The following is a 20,623-nucleotide window of genomic DNA, read 5'->3' as shown; positions in this document are numbered from 1 at the left end:
TACCCTGTAACTGAGCACCTGGAAGCACTGTTCCTGCTCAGAGGGAGCAGAAGCTTCACCAGGGAGGGTGTGTCCAGGGACCGGAGGGGGAGGAAGGTGTCACCGATGGCAGCAAGCTCAGAGACAGATGTTTTGCCTTATTCTCCCTGATACCCTGCTTTGCCCCTGCAGAAGGAGCTCCTTAGGAGCAGCCTGATGAGAAACGCCTGAGCCGGGGCCGGTTTTCACCCATGCGGCATAGCTAGGATCTGCTGCAGAGGCTCTTCTAAGAAAACTCTGCTGCCGGGTTGGGGCAGGGTGGGAAGATGGAGCCTCTGCCCGGCGAGGGTGCGGCTGCGCTTCTCAGCGCGGAGGGAGCCGCTCCGGCCCCTGTGATGGATTTTCTTTAGACACTGTTAGCTAAACTCTGGGTATCTTTCTTTAAACCGTTTCTGGTGTCCAGGCAGACCTTACGTTCACGTTTCAAACAAACGTGGATGTGTCATCCCACAGCCGCCTCGGTGATGGCACCGCGCCGCAGCTGCGTGAGTTTCGCACAATCTTGCTTTGTTTCGTTGATTATAATTATGTTTCTCAGGTCACCTGTGTCGGGAAACGGGGCGTTTATTGAAATTAGCCGACGCTTTTGAGAAAGTCAGCAGCCCAACGTTATCGTCGTTGATGTTCATCGTACGCCTGCGTCAGAGGCGGTACCGAGATCTCGCCGGGCTGCTGCGGACACGGCCGCCTCCGCTATCTGCGGGCGGCGTCGCCCCTTACAGCGCGGCCACGCTCGGGGTGGGGGCCCGGTTAGGTAAAACGTCGGCCGGCGCTTTCTCCCGCTCCGGGCGCGGCTGAGCGACCGCACTTCCGCAGCGCCCCTGGCAGGGCACCGGCAGCACCGCCAAGGAGCCGCGCGCCTCTCGCACTACTCGGCGCGGCAGGACCCGCGCGGGGCGGGGCGGGGCGGGCACGGGAGGGCGGAGCGCGGCGTTAGGACCCGGCGGGCCGGGGCGGCTCCATCGCAGCGCACGGGGGAGCTCCGCGCCGCCGCCTTCCTCCGCCCGCGGCCGCCCTTACCCGGCGCGGCGGTGCAGCCCGGCTCCCGCGGGGCGCTCGGCATGAGGAGGATCAGGGCCAATGCCATCGCCATCCTGACGGCCGCCTGGATCCTGGGCACTTTCTACTACTTATGGCAGGACGGCAAGCCGCGCTCGGCGGCCGCCGGCGGTAGCGGCCGCGGAGGGCAGCGGGCTGCGGGGCGGCCGGAGGCGCGGCGGGAGGAGAGCGCCGTGCCCCTCGGAGTGAGTGACCGAGCGGGGCGGGCGGAGTTGGGGCTCTTCGGGTTGATTCCGGCTTCCTCGCCGTAACCATGGCAGCGGGGAGCGGGACGGGCGGCTTCGGGGAGCGAAGCGGTGCTCGCGGAGGGGCGCGGGCTGAGCCCTCGGCCGGGGCGGCCGGGAGCTCCTGATTCGCTTTCCCCCGGGGCAGAAGCGGCCCGGCAGAGCCGTTCCCGGCCGATGCGGAAACTCCTAAGTCTCCCCGAGCCGAGGCTCCTGGCACAGCGAGGGTGTTACTGCCGCGCGTCGCAGCCCAGAGCAGCCGTGCGGATGCTCCCCATGCCCCCGGCTCCCTGCAGGCCCGCCGCGAGCAGAGCGCTGTCCCGCTGCCGGGCCGAGAGCTGAGCTCCGCTGTATGGCGGGCGCTGCCCTTAGTCCCGCTCTTCTGGAGCTCGCTGCTCCGGCACTTCTATTTCTCCGCTTCCCCCGCCTACCCTTCTGTTGTTTGGGTTTTTTGTTGCGTTTGCTCTACTCACTCTCTCAGGGCTGCGGTGTGTCACGGAGCCGCGTGCCCTCCCGCCCCGTGGAGCAGGACGAGGTGCCGCGTTGGATGCCGCGCTGCCCGGACAGCGCTGGCGGCTCAGCACCGCGCGAGCTGCAGCGCGGGGCAGCAAAGCTCCGCGTCCCATCCTACATCCCGGCTGGGCCCGCTCTGGAACCGCTTAACGGAGAGAAATTCTCATCCTTTGCCTTCTGTCCCTTCTTGTAGCCGGGTGCCCACGAGGCACTCGCAGACAGAGGCTGTGCTATGGGGCCCTTTCCTGCCGTGCCCGACAGCGGCGCGGTGGCAATGCCATCTCCTGACCCGCATCTGTCTGCTTGCGCTGAGGGGTGGCCGCGCTGTCCCGCGGTGTCTGAGCTTCTCTCTCGTGCGCTGTGGTAGCGCTGCCCCGGGGGGCTGGCACCCAGCAAAGCCCCGAGGCGCCGGGACGGGTCCCGCCTGCCGTACAAGGCGACACTCGGTGCCCGTCCCCCCCCTTCAGCCGGGGCTGCGGCGCTGCCCTCTGCCCCCATCCAGCCCGGGGAACGTGCCGCTCCCAATGGCTGTCCTGTGCGAGGCCCTCGGCCCCGGGGTAGCCGAGCGACTTGAGCTAATCGACGATGGCAGCGTTGTGTAAGAGGAGCGCGCGCATCCCTCGCGTGCTGCTGGGTCCCTTGGCCTTCCACAGCCTTCGGCTGGCTCCCGATCTCCTCCTCTCCCCGCGAGCGATGATCTGGAGCCCAGGTCTGGGCTCACTGCGGGTAGGGCTGACTCATGTGACTTATGGCTCGCTGGAAAATTATTTCGGCAATTTTCTGCAATTGGCTGCTTCTCTTCCTGGGGGAAAAAATTAATCATGTCTCTTGGATGAGTGAGCCCATGAGTTCTACTCGTGTGTCTGTACCACGGCATTTCAGATCCTGGGCAAATTACAGTGAATTGCATGGTTTTAAAAAGCTGAAATACTTTCTGGGCTTGACGTGAGATGCGGTTCTCTTAATTATTCTCTCCTGATGTGAAGAATAAAGTATCACTTCAGGCCCTGCAGTGCTTTTCCATGGGATCTCGGCTATGGCAGTGGGTGAGCACCCTGGGAAGGGATCGCTGCGTGACTGCTTCCCCGGGGATGTCGCTGCTGGAGTAATGTTCAGTGACAGTTTGGCAGCCTCATATTTTATTTATGATGTTTATCTCTGAAATGCAGGAATGCCGTTTGCCTAAGCAGCAGAAAACAATTGTATTTAACTTGTCCCTTTGGGCCTGTGTAGGGCATTAAAAAGTGAAATAAAATAAACGGTTTGCAACAACACTGTTAATATAATCAGTACAGGGGTACTGAGCCTCAGCACCTGTTGGAGCAGATATGAGCAAAGCTGTGCCTTGGCCCATCCATTCTGTGTTTGGGTTGTCCAAGTGTGGCCGTGCTGTGCCTTGGGGTGTCCAGCTGTTGTGCTGTGCCTGCTGGGTGAGCACTTGCAGTCTTTCTGACTGTGCGGGCTGAGTAACCTGGGGAAGGGCAGGGAAATTAGTGCTCCTTCAGAACTGGCTGTGGTCAGCACAGAGGGTCCGTTGGGAAAGGATGAGGTGCTCAGAGGAATGTCTTGCCTCAGAGGGTTTCCCCAGCATGTATCAAAAGCTGCTTTTGGCAGTGTCTGAAAGAGATTCAAGGGCAGACCTGCTGGCTCACATTGGAACAGGTACACATCCCAGTCTGCGATGCTGGGTGGGCCAAGAGGAGGTGGTTCAAGTGACAATGAACAGCACTATCCTGGCAGTGCAGGACATGGATCGAGTCACATCAGGTAGTAGAGGAAACATCTGCCAATCACCTTGTATCACTTAGCACTTTTAATAATGCTAGAAGCTGATTGTAAATTATTTTTTAATTTTTGGAGGCTCAAAGCCTCACTTTCAGTACAGATGTGCTGGAGTTGAAGGGATACCTGGTGTGAAGAAGGAAATGACTGTGCCTAGCAGAGTGAATGGCATGCAGGCTGTGTGACATTTTCTCTGTAGCTGTTTAGCTGCTGGGCTGCGCAGCTCTGCTTTGTGGTGAGCACTGCTCCTGCCCTGCTGCCCCTGTGTGTTTGTAGCACATTGGTTTCAGTGTGGCAGTGCCACTACACAGAGCCCTCTTGCTGCTGGTAGCCCGGGGCAGCTGGCTCACCAACTGTCATTCTCCTGTGGGGAGGTTGGTAGGGATGCTCTCCTGTAGGGGCATCACCAGAGGCGTGGGATGTGTGTGCAGCCGAGACCTTTCCATCTTGGTGTCCTAGATAACAGGGATTTAGTTCTCCCAACCTGTCACAGCCTGTCTCATTTTTTCTCTTCTTTCTTTTTAGTTGGAGGATTATAACTGTGACATTGAGTTTAAAGAGGATCAGAATGCCCTGTCTGCCTTCTGCTTCTGCCTAGTCTCTCCTAAGGTGCATCCTAACAAAGGGCTGGGGATGGATTAACAGTCGTTAGCACTGCTGTGAGCACTGAAGAATGGTTAGAAAGCTCTCTCTTAGCTCTCGTGCTCCCAGACCCAGTGGGATCTGCAGGGGTTGCTCTAGGACCTGCTTGGCTGTATCAGCTCCCTGGCACAGTGTCCATGCATCGTGGGGAGGATTAGGAACTCCCAGAGGGTGGCTGGCAGGACCAGCAACTGTAGGGCAAAAGAGTCCCCTTGCTGCTATTCTGTGCCTTCAGTGCCCTAAGATTCTTGTAAGGCGTTATTTGAGCTCGTGAGTGTACCGAAGGCACTCAGTGCTGCTCTGTGTTGCGTGTTCAGAAAACACGATACGCAGATGTGCCTGGTTCCTTCAGCTGCACATCAGCAGAATCTAAAGCTGTAACATCTGAATTGTAAATGAAACAGTGCTAGTGAGCAGACGTGCAGGGTGACTGTTTGAACTCCAGTGTTTATGTAGCAGTGAATCTGAGAAACAGGAAATAATGCAGCACACAGCATTTGTTAAATGTCCAGGAATTTGCTCAACCGAGTCTTGTGACACATTCATTAAGAGTAAGTAAGCTTTGGGGATCCGCCTTCCATCATTAATCTTTTTGTCTCGCTTTCCACTACCACGGTTATAACTCCAGCAGAAACACACCTCCTGCTGCTATATTTAACTTGCCAGCCCTGTGTGAAGCATTAATTGTGGTTGTCACCGCTCCGTGGCAAGGACTGTCAGCAAGCATGTTGCCAGAAGGTTGTGTTGAATCATTAGAGGGAATTGTTAGCTTTCCAGTTTTGAATCTGAATGGAAGATGCTTCTGTTAAATCAGGACTTACTGTTAGTCATCAGTATTTTTCTTCCCAAGGTAAATTCCCATGTCATTTTCAGCAGGAGTATCTGATGCAGCTATGTTGAGATGGATTTCGATTGCTGCGTATCAACTGGTGACCTTTAGGAGCCACGTGGGCTCAGCACCTTCCAGTGAGGGATCATACCTGCTGTGGGGCAGGTCAGGGTGGAACTGCTCAGCATGGGATGGGGATGACTTGCTCAGGTGAGAGATGAGAGACTTGGAGATAAGCTTACTTGATGTGGAGTTGAGGTGAAGCCTCAGTCTTTGCTGAAAGAGTAGGAAGAAAGATTACATTCATTATTCAAATCTGCATGCCTCCAGTTTAAATACTAGTGAAGTGAAGAGAGCTTGGATAATGTCTTGTGTGCTGACATGGACTTAAGGATCTCAGCAGTGGATTCAGGCTGCCACCCAGGGACAATTAACATTCAGGTTGTCCTGCTGTTGTAGCTGCCCACACCTTGCTTTTGCTTGGACTTCACGTTTTGTCTTTGCAGTCTATCAGGACTTGCCCCTGTCATTTCTGTGGCCAGTTACAACTTGGTCATCTACAGGCTGTTGTGATTGGAACAGGCTGCCCAGAGAGGTGGTGGTGGCATCATTCAAGAAACATGGAGATGGGGCACTTGGCGACATGGTTAAGTGGTATGGGGGTGTTGGGTTGGTGGTTGGACTACACAGTCATAGTGGTCTTTTCCAACCTTAATGGTTCTGTGATTCTGTGATCTGTGCCCTGCCAGCACTGTGGCAGATTGGTGGAAATAAATTCCGCCCGTGGTAGGGCGGTCAGGGATGTTCTACCCCCTCAATTATTCCATGTGCCAACTCAGGTTACGCTTCTCTCTGCTATTCATCTGAGGGAAGGAGCATTTGAGAATAAGTTGCTAAAGTGGGGAGACAAGCTGGAAAGCTTAGAAATAGTTCCTCTGTGTGACAATGTTAATCATTAAATTGTGTGCCGGCTGAGCTGGCCCTGCATGCTGACTGCTGGCGCAGGGCTCAGGGGCCACCTCGGCTGTGGGGCTCCTACCACACTCCCAGTTCCACCTTCAGAAAGTTAAGTTCTGTGCTTTGCCTTCATAAGGTGAGGCTTTTCATGTTTTGTTGATCTTAATGTAAAGTGACATCCGTAACCAGTGCGTCAGACCAGAGCTCATTGCAGAAAGAGTGCATTCATCTGGGAACGTGCTCCTGGCACTTGTGGTTCTTGTTTTTTGCTGTGCCAACAAGTTCTTTAAGCAGATCGATAACAGCACTGTGAATCCTGCATGCTTACTACTGTCTGGTGACACAAGGCACAAGGTATAATGGGCAGCCCCTTGTGACTGGGCATATAGCTTTTTGCCACAAGTTATTCACAGCCAAATGCAAACTGCAGTGCTCATTTTTATGAGAGCAGAATTTTGCAGGTGTGGGTTCAGCTGGTTGTTGTTACTTCCCGTGGAGCAGTATATCTGCTCCTGCCCCCCAGCTTTTGTCAGGAGGGCTTTGTAACTAATGTAGACTGGGCAGCATGGGCGCAGTCTGCTGGGTGATTGGAAGTCAGAGATGGGTGAACAGGCACTTTCCCCTGTGGTGCCGGTGAGTAATGCTGGGCAGTTCAGGCCCTGAGCTGTGCTGTGATCTGGATGACCTGCTCACTGTGGCAGCAGCAAGGTGCTACCCCATGAGGGCTGCTTATAGCTGCCAGCAGCTTTGTATGCAGTGTTTAAGAGAAATCAACATTCAGCTCTCAGCACCTGTAGTTTATGTGCTGCAAACTTCAACCAAGAGTCTTCAGTTGCTGGGGGAAAGAAGAGAGGATGGCAGCAGTCTAGTTTCTGGAATCTTTTCACAGGGTTTGACCACATAACACGCTTTTGCAACGTTCCGATGTTTGTACAGAGTCAGATTGAATGCTGTGAAACCTAAAGATGCTGGGGTCATAGAGCAGGGTTCAAGATAATTGGGCTGGAGCTGGCTGCTTGCCATAGGAGCCACATTCCCTCATTGAAAGATGTGAGATTTAGGAGGAGAGGACTGCTGCCTGCTCCTCCACAGCTAACCCAGCAGGCTGCCCTCAGTCAGGCAAGGGAAGTGTGGTCAGTGGAGTCCTTCTTGTTGTGTTAAATGACCAAGAGAGAGACCTGACTGTACGTCATGGCCTAATGGTAATATTGCAGAGAGTAGTGGGTAGAGGATGATTTTTCTTGACTGTTTTCTTTGTTGCCTGGGAAAGAGGCTCTTGCCATCTGATTCAGCTGTGAGGCAGCCAGATTTCTTTCTGCAGGTCAGTAAATAGCAAGTGCTGCTTTCTGCACTAGGAACTGGGATGCTGGCTGCTACACTTACGTCTTAGTGTATAATGTCACATTAGCTGGGAGCTAGATATTGCATGAACCCAAGGATGTATCTAATAGGGACGTACAGGCTGAAAGCTGCAGATTTGTTGCATCATCTGTTTTACCCTTTATTAGTTAATTTATTTGTAGCAGGGAAACAGTCCAGAGACAGTAAGACCATGACGCTTCAGTTATTATTTCTGGTAAATATTTTTCTGTATTGACATATCTGTCTGGTGCACTTCACCTAACACATTTCTGGAAAGCCCTTGAGCATCTTTTACAGAAAGGTTAAAGTCTTGATATACACTGATTGCTCAGGCTCTGACTTGTGCTGTGGACGTCTTTCACAGTGGACCCTTGACTGACATTGCTTCCCTAGGGCTTCGGAGAATGTGTGAATAGCCATGGGTCATTTGTGAGAAGGGATGGTGGGTTAAGGAAAATAGATGAATGTACCCAACTGATGTACAGTGCCAGGATGCTTTCACCAGTGGGGATGGTGCTTCTCTTCCTGATGTGTTTTTTTGGAATGCAGCACTGAGAGTGCTCAGGTCTCTGCTGGCAAGTGTGACAGCTTGCGTGCTGCAAGGTGAAGGCCCTCCTAATGAGTGACTTGAATGAGGCAAACAGCAAAGAGCTGTCCAAGGATGGTTCATTGGCTTCAGCCTCACAGAAGGACATGTCACTGTGATTTGTGCTCACCTAGCCACGCAGCTGAGTTCTATCCTCAAGCTGGGTTCTTGGCTAAGATAAAACCCCTGGGGTGAGATGCATGCTATTTGCATGGGGTTCTTAATTAGAAGAATTCATCAAAAACATGCACGTCTTTTTGTCATTAATATAGTAGAGGATAGATTAATTACATCAGCAGAAATGTCTGTTGTTGTTTACTGTTCATGTGAAATGTCTGCAGACAGGGATTGAGTTCCGTGTGATATTGCTGCGCTGTCACTATTGTGTTCTTAATTACTTAATGAATTGCTGACTTTGCACTGAGATAGCTCTATAAGGCTTGCTGTTTGCTAATCAGGAGATGCTTAAAACTTACATATTCCAAGGCTTCCAGATCTGCAGAGATAAAAGGAGAAAATCACGCCATATTTAAATTCTTAATAGCAGCCATCTCCTAAAACATCTATGTTCTCGTCTCCTGTACTGCTGCTTGTGGAGGAAAGGATAGCATGAAGAGATTTACTATGGCAATTTCCCAATTAACAGCATAGTTTGTGGCACCAGTGGATTTGTGCCCTGCTTCCGTCCCCCCATTCCCAGTGGTTCAGCTGGCCAGGCGGTGCCATTCCAGCTGTCTGAAGAAGAGAAGGCTCAGAAAGTTGTGTGCAGAGCTAAGGAATCAGAGATTAAAAGGAATAAGGAATTGCTTTTTGGACAGGTGCCCCTCTACTCTGGGTCCCTTAGGCTCTTCCTGAAAGTAAGGGCATCATCTTCAGCTTTTTCTGCTCTCTGGGTGATCTGTGATATCAGGGAGGAGATGAGTGTTTGACTGTGTGCTCAGGTCAGATGTGCCTTACCACGAGAGTTCTCCACACGCTTCTTGTACCTTTCTTTTGGGATTCACAGAATCACAGAATCACTAAGGTTGGAAAAGATCTATAAGATCATCCAGTCCAACCAAGTGTTAAGAAAGGATTTCTCTTCCTCTCCTTGTGCTCTGTGCTCTTCTGCCATGAGTTAGGATGGAATTGTCTCCCCCTGCCAAAAAGAGTGGTGATAGAAAGCTGTCCATGCAACATTTCTCTGAGTATGAGATTTCTAAAGTTTAGTGGATGCTGAGTTGAAATTTAAAGAAACGTTCCTGAATGAGAGAGGATAGAACAAGTGTTTCTGCCTCTCCTTGTTCTCAAGTGTGTGGAGCAAAGAAATCAGAAGAGAAAAGACTATGGAGTTTTTAAGATACACTGGCCTGTGGGCCATGGTGCCTTCTCTGTCCAGAAAAGCTCCTGGAGCAGTTTCTGTGCAGTTTTCTGTGTGTCCAGCTCGTAGTTTGAGAGCCCAGGACATGTCAGTCTTTCTAACCTGGCACGTGTCTGAGGACATGAGTTGCAGCCTAAGAATCTGGAATGGACAAGAAGTTCTGACAATCTCTAGCTTGTTGGATTCCTCTCTGTGAAATCTCATATATAGCACTGATGACTAATTGATGGAATTCTTGTCTAGAAAAGCTGCTTTTGTAAGATGTGAGCAATGTAAAATTGTTTTACTGGCTTTAAAGAGCATAAAAATGAGTTTAAAATGACTGTTGCTTGGCAGAGAACACTGTTATCCACTTTTAATTATAGGACAATGTTTTCATTTTTAAAAAGTCTTTTGTATCCTTATAGTGAATGGAAGTAGTTAATTAACATGTTTGCTTGAGGTTTGAGATTTGCAAGTCTTAGATGGGGGCTCATAGAAACACCTGCTTCCAGATCTGCCTGCAGCTGTGTCCTGCTCTGCAGCTCCCTTTGAGCCGGGGTGGAAAGGAGGTGCTAATCACTACTTGAGCTCCGCAAGATATTGATGTGGTCCTGTGGAAACATCACTGATCATATCCTCTGAAAGATCTTGCTTGGGCCATTACAGAATGGCCAGGGTTGGAAGGGACCTCAAGTATCATGAATCTCCAACCTCCCTGCCACATGCAGGGCCATCAACCTCCACATTTAATATTAGATCAGGCTGCCCAGGGCCCCATCCAACCTGGCCTTGAACACCTCCAGGGACGGGGCATCCACAACCTCTCTGGGCAGCCTGTTCCAGCACCTCACCACTCTTTCTTTAAAGAATTTCCCCCTGACATCCAACCTAAATCTTCCCTCCCTCAACTTAAAACCATTTCCCCTTGTCCTGCAGTTATCTACCCTTTCAAAGAGTTGATTCCCCTCCTGTCTGTAGGCTCCTGTTAGGTATTGAAATGCTGCAATGAGGTCACCCCGCAGCCTTCTTTTCTCCAGGCTGAACAAGCCCAGCTCCCTCAGCCTGTCTTTGTAGTAGAGGTGCTCCAGCCCCCTGATCATCTCTGCGGCTCTCCTCTGGACCCTCTCCAACAGCTCTCTGTCTTTCTTGTACTGGGGGCTCCAGACCTGGATGCAGTTCTCCAGATGGGGCCTCACAAGAGCAGAGTAGAGGGGAACAATCACCTCCTGTCATTGCTGGCCAGCCCTTCTTCCCATTCATCTGGAAGAAGGTTTGAACAGCTCTTACAGCTTGCTGAAAGAAGCAAGAATATTTTATTTAAAAGCCTGGGTGCACTTACTTACTCTTGCTCTATGAATGTGCTATTGTTATCTTTTGCTCTGCAGGTTAACATGGGGTGTGCTGTTTCTCCAGATTTTTGTAGTTGCCAGCAAAGGTGGTGCCTGAGATGCCAGGAAACATGGGTGAAGTTATCCTTACCAGGTGAATCTTGGGATACACCCTTCATCTGTCCACCAGTGATGCTTGCATTTCCTTGTCCTTGGGTATATCTCCCAAGGTATTGGTTAGTCTTCGGCTAGTTGAGTCCTGGCGGCTTGAAGAGATTTCTCTGTTTGCAGAGCACTGGGATGATGACTGAAAGTGAAACTGGTATTAGTCAGAAGAAGGGAAGGGACAGACAGGAGGATGCAGTCCCCACTAGATTCCAGGCTTGTGTGCATGGCAAACTGTTGGCATCTGCAGCCTGAGCAATGCTACCCCACTATATACTCCTTGCCTCGCGCTTAGAGGGAATGGATTTAAATCAGGGCAGTGTTTCCACCAAAAGCTGTTCATGCTCCTGCTGTAGCCTCAACCCTGCTGTGCTCACTAACCTGAAGGCATGTGCAACTACCCAGCATGGAGCAGGTATATTGCTGTGGGTATGACTGCCCTGTCCCAGCTGTGGAGAGAAGAGCACGTGGTGGAGCTGAGCGCAGTACCATGTGTCGTGTTACAGGGGCACCAGTACTGAGGGCACTGATGCTAGCTTGTGTCATTGCTGCCTCTGATAGTAGGTCAGACAGTTGGAGGCTGAATGGAAAAGCATTAGTAGGTGGTGGGTTTATTTTGAATCTGTGACTCATCCTCAACTCCCTAGAACCCACTGGCCAAAAAAAATATAACAGTTCTGCAAGACTTCTGTGTTGTGATCCTTTCTTTTGTTGGTAGTGTCTTAGAAAAATCATGTAATATTGCTCAGCACTGCTGAAGCCTTAACCTTGCAGCCTCATGTCAGCAGCACTGCTCCAAATCTACAGATTGAGAATGTGGAGCACAAAGGGGCAGAGAGAATTAACTGCTTTGTGTTGATTTTGGAAAGTGTGTGAAAGCTCGTCTCCATTTGTGCCAGTAGGTACTGACCCTTCTTGTGAACTACAAGTGTTGCTGGTTTGTCTGAAAGTCAGCTGCTTTGTTAACCTATGAAATCTGTAAAGTTTTTCAGCCCATCTCTGTATGGACATCTTACTAGCCAAGTTTACTTCTTGCCAGAAATCATATGTCTATAGCAGAAGAATTGAACAAGATTGCTGGCTAGTGATATAGAGTCCAGGTCTCTTTGTAAAAGCAGCAAAGGAAAAAGACTTAAAAAAAAAAATAAAAATATTAAAATTATCCACCTTTGGATGACTGTAGTAGAGATGTTAGAAATGTCTGTATGGTACAGGTGGTAAGCTGGCTGCCATCTTTTCCATCCATTACTCCTCTCATTTTTGTGTCTTTTCATGCAGAAACATGTGTGATTTCTGAACAATATGCCTGGGAGATTTTTATGTGTGTACATTGGCAGGCTTGAGGTTCATGTTGCAGCCCAGCTGCAAGTGCATACTGTAATGATATTTTAATTGTGACAACTTCTGGAGACTTTTTTTCAGTACAGAGGGTTTCCATCATCTCTGAAAATAAGTATTTTCCTGGTTTATTTCAGGTAGTGACCCAGAGAGACCTTATGTTTCTCTTACTGCTCTATGGAGTGGTACAGAAGAAAGGACAAGCTGTTTGACCTCCTGAGCTAAACCACGGGAGGTCAGAGGGATGCCTCATGGTATCTACCAAGGAAATGGAAATAACTGTCTGATCTAATTTAGTCTCTTAGTTCAGTCTGTCTGACGTGGGAGATTTGTTGGCACTATTCTCTCCTTGTTGAGCAGAGGATCACCTTGGATGCTTTTACTAGATAAGCCCCAGAGTTCTTCAGATAGTGCAAGTGGTTGGTGGCTCCTGGGACTGAGTTGTCTTCCTTACTCTTAGATTTCTCTTTTTCTGGGAGTGTCCCAGAGATGGAACCAGGCCAGGTTACAGCCTTCCTGTGTGAGGATTGCCCAGAAGGGGGTGGCATCTTTGATGAAGTCAGAAGGGCAGCATTGACTTGCAGTAGGTAGAGCCCTCTTTAATGGGAAGTGATGTCTGAGCTGGTAACACAACCAAGTCTTGGATTCTGAATTTGTGCAGCTGCTCAGAAGAATCTTTTACTATCTGCTACCTCTTGCAAGGCTGCTTTGGTAGTGCAAACTGCCCTGTTTTTTTCCCCCATCCATTTCCATAAGTCAAAAGGCAGGTCAAATGTTCAGGATTCAGCTCTGCATCCCTCTGCATCACCTTATGCATATAGAGTGTGCTTAAGCTTTGGAACAACTTGATACAAGCCTACAGGCAAATCTGAAATTGGATCATTATTGGTGAATCCCTAAACTACTTGGCATGCTGCAACATGACTGAATGGCTGTCTTGATGCTATCTCCATAGGTCTGGGGCGACAGAGATGGAAGAGCACTCTCATGGTTGAGCTGGAGGGACCAGGAGCTGGAACTGCAGGGTTTTATTCCTATTTGGCTGCAAACTGAGTTTCATGGCATCTGCAGTTGCGTAGGCCCTATTCCCCAGAGCCATGGAGTGTGTGGGCTGGTACCCTCACAACCACTGGCCATCAGCCACCCCATGGAGCAGCTAAATGTTGATACCAACAACCTAGAACTGAACAAAGGCTCCACTAGCAAAAGAACAGAGAGATACTTTCAACTCCATCGCAGATTAAAACTGCAGTAAGTGAACACATGCTTGTGACAGCTAAGTCAAATTGTAGCATCTGAAGCCATGAGATTGTTAGATGTTCCCCAGTTAATAAGCCTCTTTCAGATGTCAAGAGAAAAGAAAACCTCTCATGTCTCAGACTTTACGCAGTAGGATTTGAACTGTGTAACACTGGTTAATGCAGTGAGAGAAGTTGCTGTTGCATTACCTTTGTTGCAGTGCATGGTCTGTGTCAATTGTTTCTCTGCAAGGCAGCCGCTTTTGGAGCACTCCATCGCACACTACAATTACACTTTCAGTGAGGAAGATCCCCTTCTGCAAAAGGAAACGTGGTTTCTTCACTAATCTGTACTTAAAGGCTTTTGAAAGATACTGTCCTGCTCTTGTTTAATGGAATTATTCTATTGTTGCATGACTGACGGATCTGTATCAACCCCTGACCTCTAGCATCGCAGTGTTGTGCTTATGGACTGAATCCTCTCACTGGTGACAGGTGACAGGAAGAGGGGAAATGGCCTCAAGTTGCACCAGGGTAAGTTTAGGTTGGATATCAGGAAACGCTTCTTTACAAAAAGGGCTGTTAAGCACTGGAATAGGCTCCTCAGGGTGGTGGTTGAGTCACCATCCCTGGATGTGTTTAAAAACAGTTTGGATGTGGTGCTCAAGGACATGATTTAGTGGAGGGTTGTTATTTAGGGTAGTATGGTTAGGTCACAGTTGGACTTGATGATCTTTAAGGTTTTTTCCAACCTGAGTGATTCTATGATTCATTTGCAAGAAGAGCGCCAGGCGTTTATCCACAGCACACCAGCATGCAGAGGTGGTGAGTTCTAGCAAATCACGGGGACATCTGTTCAAAAGTTGCTCCTTTTTTATAATGAACACACATTACAAAGACCTGATCCTTTGAGATGGTTTTCTGTTGCTTGGCTTAGCAGCACACTCTTCATTAGAAAATAGCATTTAAGCTCTTCTGCTCCACTGAACTCAGGGCATTGTTTGCTAAAGGGGCAGCTTTCCAGAATTGCCTGAATGGACCAAGAATTTGGGTCGTCGTCTTTTTTTTTTTTTTTTCTTTTTTTTCCCTTACTTCTGGAAGGGTTCTCCCTTGGGTTTCCCTAAGTCTGAACATGACTGCAGTTATTCTTCCTAGGAGAGTTGGGGGTGAATTTCTGGCAGTCAGCTTATTTAATCTTTGGTGTGTCATTTTGGAGAAGCCCACAAATAATACATTGAAAACCATGCTGTTAACCAGTGTAGGTTGGTATGGCAATTCTGGAAAACTCCCTTACAGCGGTTGTATGTTGACTTCTGTAGACCGCTCCCATACCCTTGTAGCAGGCTGTAGTAATGAAGAATTTGCCTCTATTTTATTCATGCTGGTTCCGTAAGCTGATTTTGGGGAGAAAGGCTGTTTAGAGGAAAAGCTGCAAGCTCAAAGCAATTTGCTGATTGTCCTGGGAGAGGCTGGCACGAGCTCGGCGAGGAGGCACGGCAGCGTGGGCAGGCTGTGACGGGGAGCTGGGAGCAGGTGCTGGGTGAGCAGCGTGGGCAGTGGTCTGCAATCGCAATGAGGAGGCAGGAACAGAGGCCCGTGCCATGCTCCCAGCTAGCAGGTTGTGCTGTGTTAATTTCCTTCTCGCATTACTGGGGACTGCCCCGTTTTCCGTGGATGAGTATATAGCTTAGAAAAGAAATAACAGCAAACAATGAACAAAGGCAATGAAACAAACTAAAAATTCCTATGGTATTGCTATGGTAACAAACATCTGAAAAGCAGGCCTGTATCAGCTATGAGCTCAGGCTTTATGGCCTCTGCCCTGGTGGTTGCATACTCAACCAGAGGCAGAAAATGATGCTGCAAAGGAAAACAGCAGCAGGCTTACCTTGGGATCTTTCCAGATAGGAGAGCTACTGTTTCCCACACCTGAGGCAGGCTGGGAGCAGTTGGTGCATGTCTGTGGCTGCTTGTTCACTCTCTGCGTAGGTGATAGAGGGGAAAAACGCACTGCATGGAGCAGAAGTGGGTGACCAAGGGATGGGTATTGGAACGTCCTCTGTCTTGAGCTTAGGAACACCTTGACCTCATCAGATTTGTGGAGAAGACCTAGATTCAGTTTGCACTCAGTTTGGTGGCAAGCCTGGATTCAAGGCCTAGAAGAATGCAAAGGGAGCTTCAGCTTCCTGATATGGCATGGTTCTGGGTTTTGCTTTGTTTTCATGCTTATGGGCAATGTTTATCCCTTTAAAATCGGTGAAACAGGAAAGGAGGTGCCAACAGCAGAGATATTGGAGTTTCTGGCTGAGATGGAGCAAATTTTTCCAAAGAACCCCTAGTGCATTTGCCATTGTGGTAGCTATTCCCCTCCACAAACATCACCAAAAAGCACAGCAGCACTAGGCAGTAGGGCAGGAGAGAAAGAGACAGGATTTTCACCAGGGCTGTTATGGAGGTACATAACAGCCTCACTGTATTTGTGGAGGCTGATGTTAGGAGAGGAAAATCTGTCCCGAGAAGGCATGGCTTTTGAAGAAGCACTAGTTGAGCAGTGGTATAGCTTCAAAATGCTGCCTAGGAGAACAGGTCTCGTTTCTCTCAGCCTTCCGTGGGTGAAAGGAGCACAGCACAGTGTGCGTGTGGAGGGATGCTGCCTCTTGTCATGCAAGAGTTCTGTGCCTGCTGCTGCTCCAGCTCCCTCGAGGCACAAGTCACAGGCTGGTTCCTCCTGAATACCATCTCTAGCATTAGATGAGTAGGAACTACAAGGTCACCAGGGATGTGGTCTGGATGCTTTTGACATGCTGTTTGTTTCCATTCTAACTTGCATGCTGCTGTGGAGAAAAGGAATCATGGTAACTGAACTGCAGGTAGCTCTGTCTCACGTGTTAGGGCATGGGTTGGCCTGTCATTATGGGCAGCCATGCCACTTGTGCTTATACTGGATGTGCACAGCAGAACTATGTCCTGAGGCTTGTAATTCAGGATTGCCCTTTGTGCTGAGTGCTTGACTCTGCAACTTCCAATATACCTTTTAATGTTGATTTGGGAAGGAAGGGGTAAGGGAAAGAGCTACAAGAAGTAGCGCATATGTTGACTGACAGTGAAGTGCCCTTCATGTAAGGTAGATAGATGCTGAAGGATGTGCTCCTGTAGAATTTCTGTACATTTCTCATCACTGGTTCGCAGAGCCAGAGCAGCTCTTGTTGCTTTAGCCTCTGTTGATCAGGGAGGAATAACTGAAAAATCCTGCCCTGGCATCTAACTGAATTCTGACTAGCATGTGTGTCACTCGGTGGGTAGGAGAGCTGCTGTGTGTGCTCTGGCTCACATCCTGCAGCTGCAGCCATTGGAGTGGCAGCTACTCTTTGTGCCGATCAAAAAATCACATTAAAAAAAAATAAAAAGATCAAAAATCTCATTTTGAACCACCAAGCCTGCTTTGTTTGGTAGGTGTTGCTCTGCTAAGGAGTTCTGCTCTCTGTTGTAGTTGGGTGTGTTGCTATTCAGACTCCTTCAGCAGTGTTAGCCCTAGACGACCTGAGCTAGGATATGTGGGTGAGTGGATGGGCTGGGTGCTGTCACTCCATCATCCTGCTGTGTTCCAAGTTGTTATTCAGAATGTCTTTTACACCCAACCAAATGTGGTAAGAAATGCCTATTGCAGATTGTAATACAGACTTGCAATCTATTCCTTTTCTTGCTCTTCTTTTCTCATTAAAGGATAGACCTCTCTCATCTTGTTTCCTCTCTAACAGTTCTTTCAAGTATTTTGGTGGTTGATATTGTTTGTTTTTTTTTAATGTGAAAACTTTAGTGCTGTGTATCCCTATGCTTGTAACCGCAGCTCTACTGTTTGCTTTATGAATTATTTGTTTGAACTTGCTTTGAACAAACCTGTCAGCGAGTTTCCTTTGTTCATGTTAGTTCATCTTCACAATCCCTTTTGGAGCCAGATAAACTAAAACCCAACAGGAGTGAGCTGGATCTGTGAAGAATGTCTTTTTCTGTCTGGGAGAAAATGAGTTGTGTTGGAAGGCTCTGTGTATCTAACAAACTGTTTTGCATTTGCCCTTTAGTTTGCCTTCACAGTCTCCATCTAGACATTTATACATATCATCTCTGTAATGAAGGCTATTTAACAACATAGGACTATTTCTAAACACAATCCCTTCCCAGGGCAAACAGCAGAAAACTGATGCCTTGATTAGTAGAGTGTCTGTGCATTTCTCTCTGTTTATATATAGTATTGTGGTTGAAATCCTGTCCTGCTGATGTGACTGGGAATTTTGTCACCAGTGTGTTGTGTTCTTATGAGTGTGAACAAAGCATTTGTGCTTTGTTCTGCTTTCTGAAAAACTGGCAAGGAGAAAGCAGAGCACATCCTCTTAAGTAACCCTGTGATTTTCGTGAAATGGATGGTAGGATTATATGCATATACTTTTTCTTTTCCTTTCATATTTAGGAAGGCTGCTGATAACCTAGGCGAGATGCCCTAACTGTCACAGTGCTGGTGGCTTTTTGGAGCTGTGCATCTCTTTGGTGAAATAAATTTGAGTGGTGAAAAATGCACCTGCCTGTGCTCCTATGCAATGAGGGGTGGCCAGAGCAACACACTGACCAAAGAAGTGAATGGAGCTCAACAGCCATAGCAGGGAGAGGCTCCCAGGAATGCTCTTGGCTGTGTGGAGGAAGCAACACCTGACTGCAGGCCTCCTGAGAAACCTACTGCAAATAACATTTAGGCAAAAACTCCTTAGTGGAGAAAAATGTCAGACTTACTTTTTAATAAATGAACACAAAAATACCAGCTCTCAAAATCTGCCTGATCAGACCTATCATTTAGCCAAGCCAAAAAACAGCTGTGGGCCAAGATTTCTGTGTAGCTGTGTTTTTGCTGACCACAAACATTCAAAAGTAACAAGATTAGAGCTGTTTATATTGGATGGGGATTGATGCAATAATGGGTTTTAAAGATCCTCACTGGTCATATGGCAATCACTGAGGTTTTTTGGGCACAGTTTGCACCTGCAGAATGAGGCAAGAGGCCGTATGAGAGACTGTGGGACTTGGTGTATGGGGAAGCTGTGGGTTTCCATGAATGATAGCTTGGCCATAAACTGTCCAGAGTATTTTGAGACTCAGATGTATGTATTTTTGTGGTGCTTGCTTCTGAAGCTCAGCTCTTCCTTATATACCCAACTCTTTCCTGGTTGACAGTGATTAAAAAGCAGGCTGCAGAGGAGACTGCTATTCATAATGTGATGGAAGTCTAGAGTGACAGAGGCCTGGATGGTGTAAGACAGTTTTTTCATATTTGACAGGCGTATTCAAGCCCACTGCATGATTTTTCATTGGTATTCACCATCCTTGATCAAATTTGCTGTTGGGGAGATGAATTAGTTTTTGCAAATGGAGACCCAAGTAGGAGCGGAGCATGGCTGTGAGGGTCTTGTCAGCTCAAATTGATTGCTGAGCCCTGGAATTGGGGTAATGCAGTAACTGAAAAATTAACCAATCAATTAAATTGGATTTCTTCTGGCTTCTAAACAAAATGTCAATGACCTGATACTCTCAAATCTTCGCTGACAGAGAATGAGTTTTTCCATTATTAGAAGACTATTGCATGCTACAGAGCTGAATATATGGCAGGGAACGCATTTGAGTGAACTGCCTTGTGCAGGAGGACTAATTTTGTAATAAATCATGGGTGCATATACACTGTATCCGTTGTCACTTTAGAAAGAGCATTGGAACGGGTCCCTGAGGACAGGTCTTACATTCGAACCCGCAGTATATGAGTCTTTGCCTTGTGAGCTGAAGGTCATTTGTAAATTTCCCTAACGAACCAGGCCAGGATTCAACAGTGGTATGCAAAGTTATACTAGGTGACTCTGTAAAACACCAGTTGTGTTGTTGGTTTATGGACAAGTTGCATTTTAATATTGGGCTTGGCTAGCTCCCAACCATTGGGTCCTGCCAAGAGCCTTTCTGTGTGATGCTCAAAAGCTAATATGAGGAGCATTATGGTAAATTACTCAATTCCTCAAGGTCGTGTCCTACCCAGATGTTATTTTCTTGGAAGATGAGCTCCGTGCAGTTTCTAATTGAATGGAGCAGGGCTGAGGGCCAGCCTAAGGGCCCAGGTCAGTACCCCAGCCAGCACAAAGGCAGGAGAGCTGCTCCATGAGGCCAGACTCCAGCTGGCTGAGCCCACGAGACTGTAACTATCTCAGAAGCTGTATATCACAAGGTCTCTCTCAGAGCTGGCTTAAAGTGGGGAGAGGAGAGAGTTGATTCTGAACTGGATAATGTTCAGAACTGTGAATGAACAAGATCCACCAACAGAAATGTGGTAGGAGAAGTTTCTGTCTCCTGCTGTGGGGCTGGGTATCAAAGCGTCCCCCCTGTCTCAGTTAAACATGATGCAGCACTTCTCCAGAGGCTGAATATTGGCCAGTTGCAAAGCCGCTCTATTTTATTCTTAATCTTCCAATTCCAGTTTTAAAGCTGTGACTCTTGAGGATGAATGATTAAAGAAGTACTTCAACTTTCTTTCTCTAACCTTAGGAAAAAGCTCTTACAGCAAGATCTTAAAGGCAAAGAAAATGAGCCCCAAGCTTAATATAATTAAATCTTTTAATGCTTTGGGTGAGCAGTGCTCACTGACTTCTGCTCGTTCTTAAGTAATTAGCTCACTGCTGTCTACATTAGCAAGAAGCACACAGCAACTGCAGGAGTTGAGACGAGGATGTTTCAGGGAAGCAATATTGTTTGCTTAATTGTTGAAGCTTTCTGTTGTTTATTTATTTATTTTTAATAGTTAAATCCTTTGTTTTGCTACTGTTGAGGAAACTTCTTCACAGCTTTTCAGAAAAATAGTATGTAAATGTAGGCTATATTCTTAAACGTTGTCCATATTCTGTGCTGTATGTTCTTTGTGGAAGGCTAGGGGCTACTGTAGTTTCATTTCCCCTCTGTCTTGAGGTATGCAGCGATTTAAAAATATAGTATCCTGACTTCATTTGGGGGAGGTTAGTTTTTATTAGCATTTCAACTGCCTACTCTCAGCATCCTGTTCTCCGTGTCACTTGACTTCTGCCTTCTGTTGGCTTGGGGAATAACACAGCACTGCCCCTCATTGCCAACTTAGCAGATCTGAAGTTGCTTTCTCCACTGTGAAAATATCTGTGGCTGCATCTGTCACTTTAGACAGCTG

General features: G+C 48.2%; 1 protein-coding gene across 2 annotated transcripts in view; it reads left to right on the top strand.

Moving 5' to 3' along the window:
* Positions 1 to 488: 488 nt before the first annotated feature.
* GALNT16 (polypeptide N-acetylgalactosaminyltransferase 16) overlaps positions 489 to 20,623 on the top strand; it is a 60,319-nt gene continuing 40,184 nt past the window's right edge. The window contains exon 1 of one of the 2 annotated variants that reach the window (XM_090141150.1): positions 489 to 524. In XM_090141150.1, the coding sequence (XP_089997276.1) occupies positions 504 to 524 (21 nt within the window). In that variant the 5' untranslated portion in view covers positions 489 to 503. Of the gene's footprint in view, positions 525 to 965; positions 1,284 to 20,623 lie in introns of those variants that run through there. The other variant, XM_031593661.2, reaches the window with a different exon arrangement.

The sequence above is a fragment of the Phasianus colchicus genome, chromosome 5, assembly GCF_987193195.1.
Source record: "Phasianus colchicus chromosome 5, bPhaCol1.hap1.1, whole genome shotgun sequence".
NCBI classification, from domain to species: domain Eukaryota; kingdom Metazoa; phylum Chordata; class Aves; order Galliformes; family Phasianidae; genus Phasianus; species Phasianus colchicus.
Note: the sequence above shows the minus strand (reverse complement) of the source record. Positions and strands in the feature narration are given on the sequence as shown.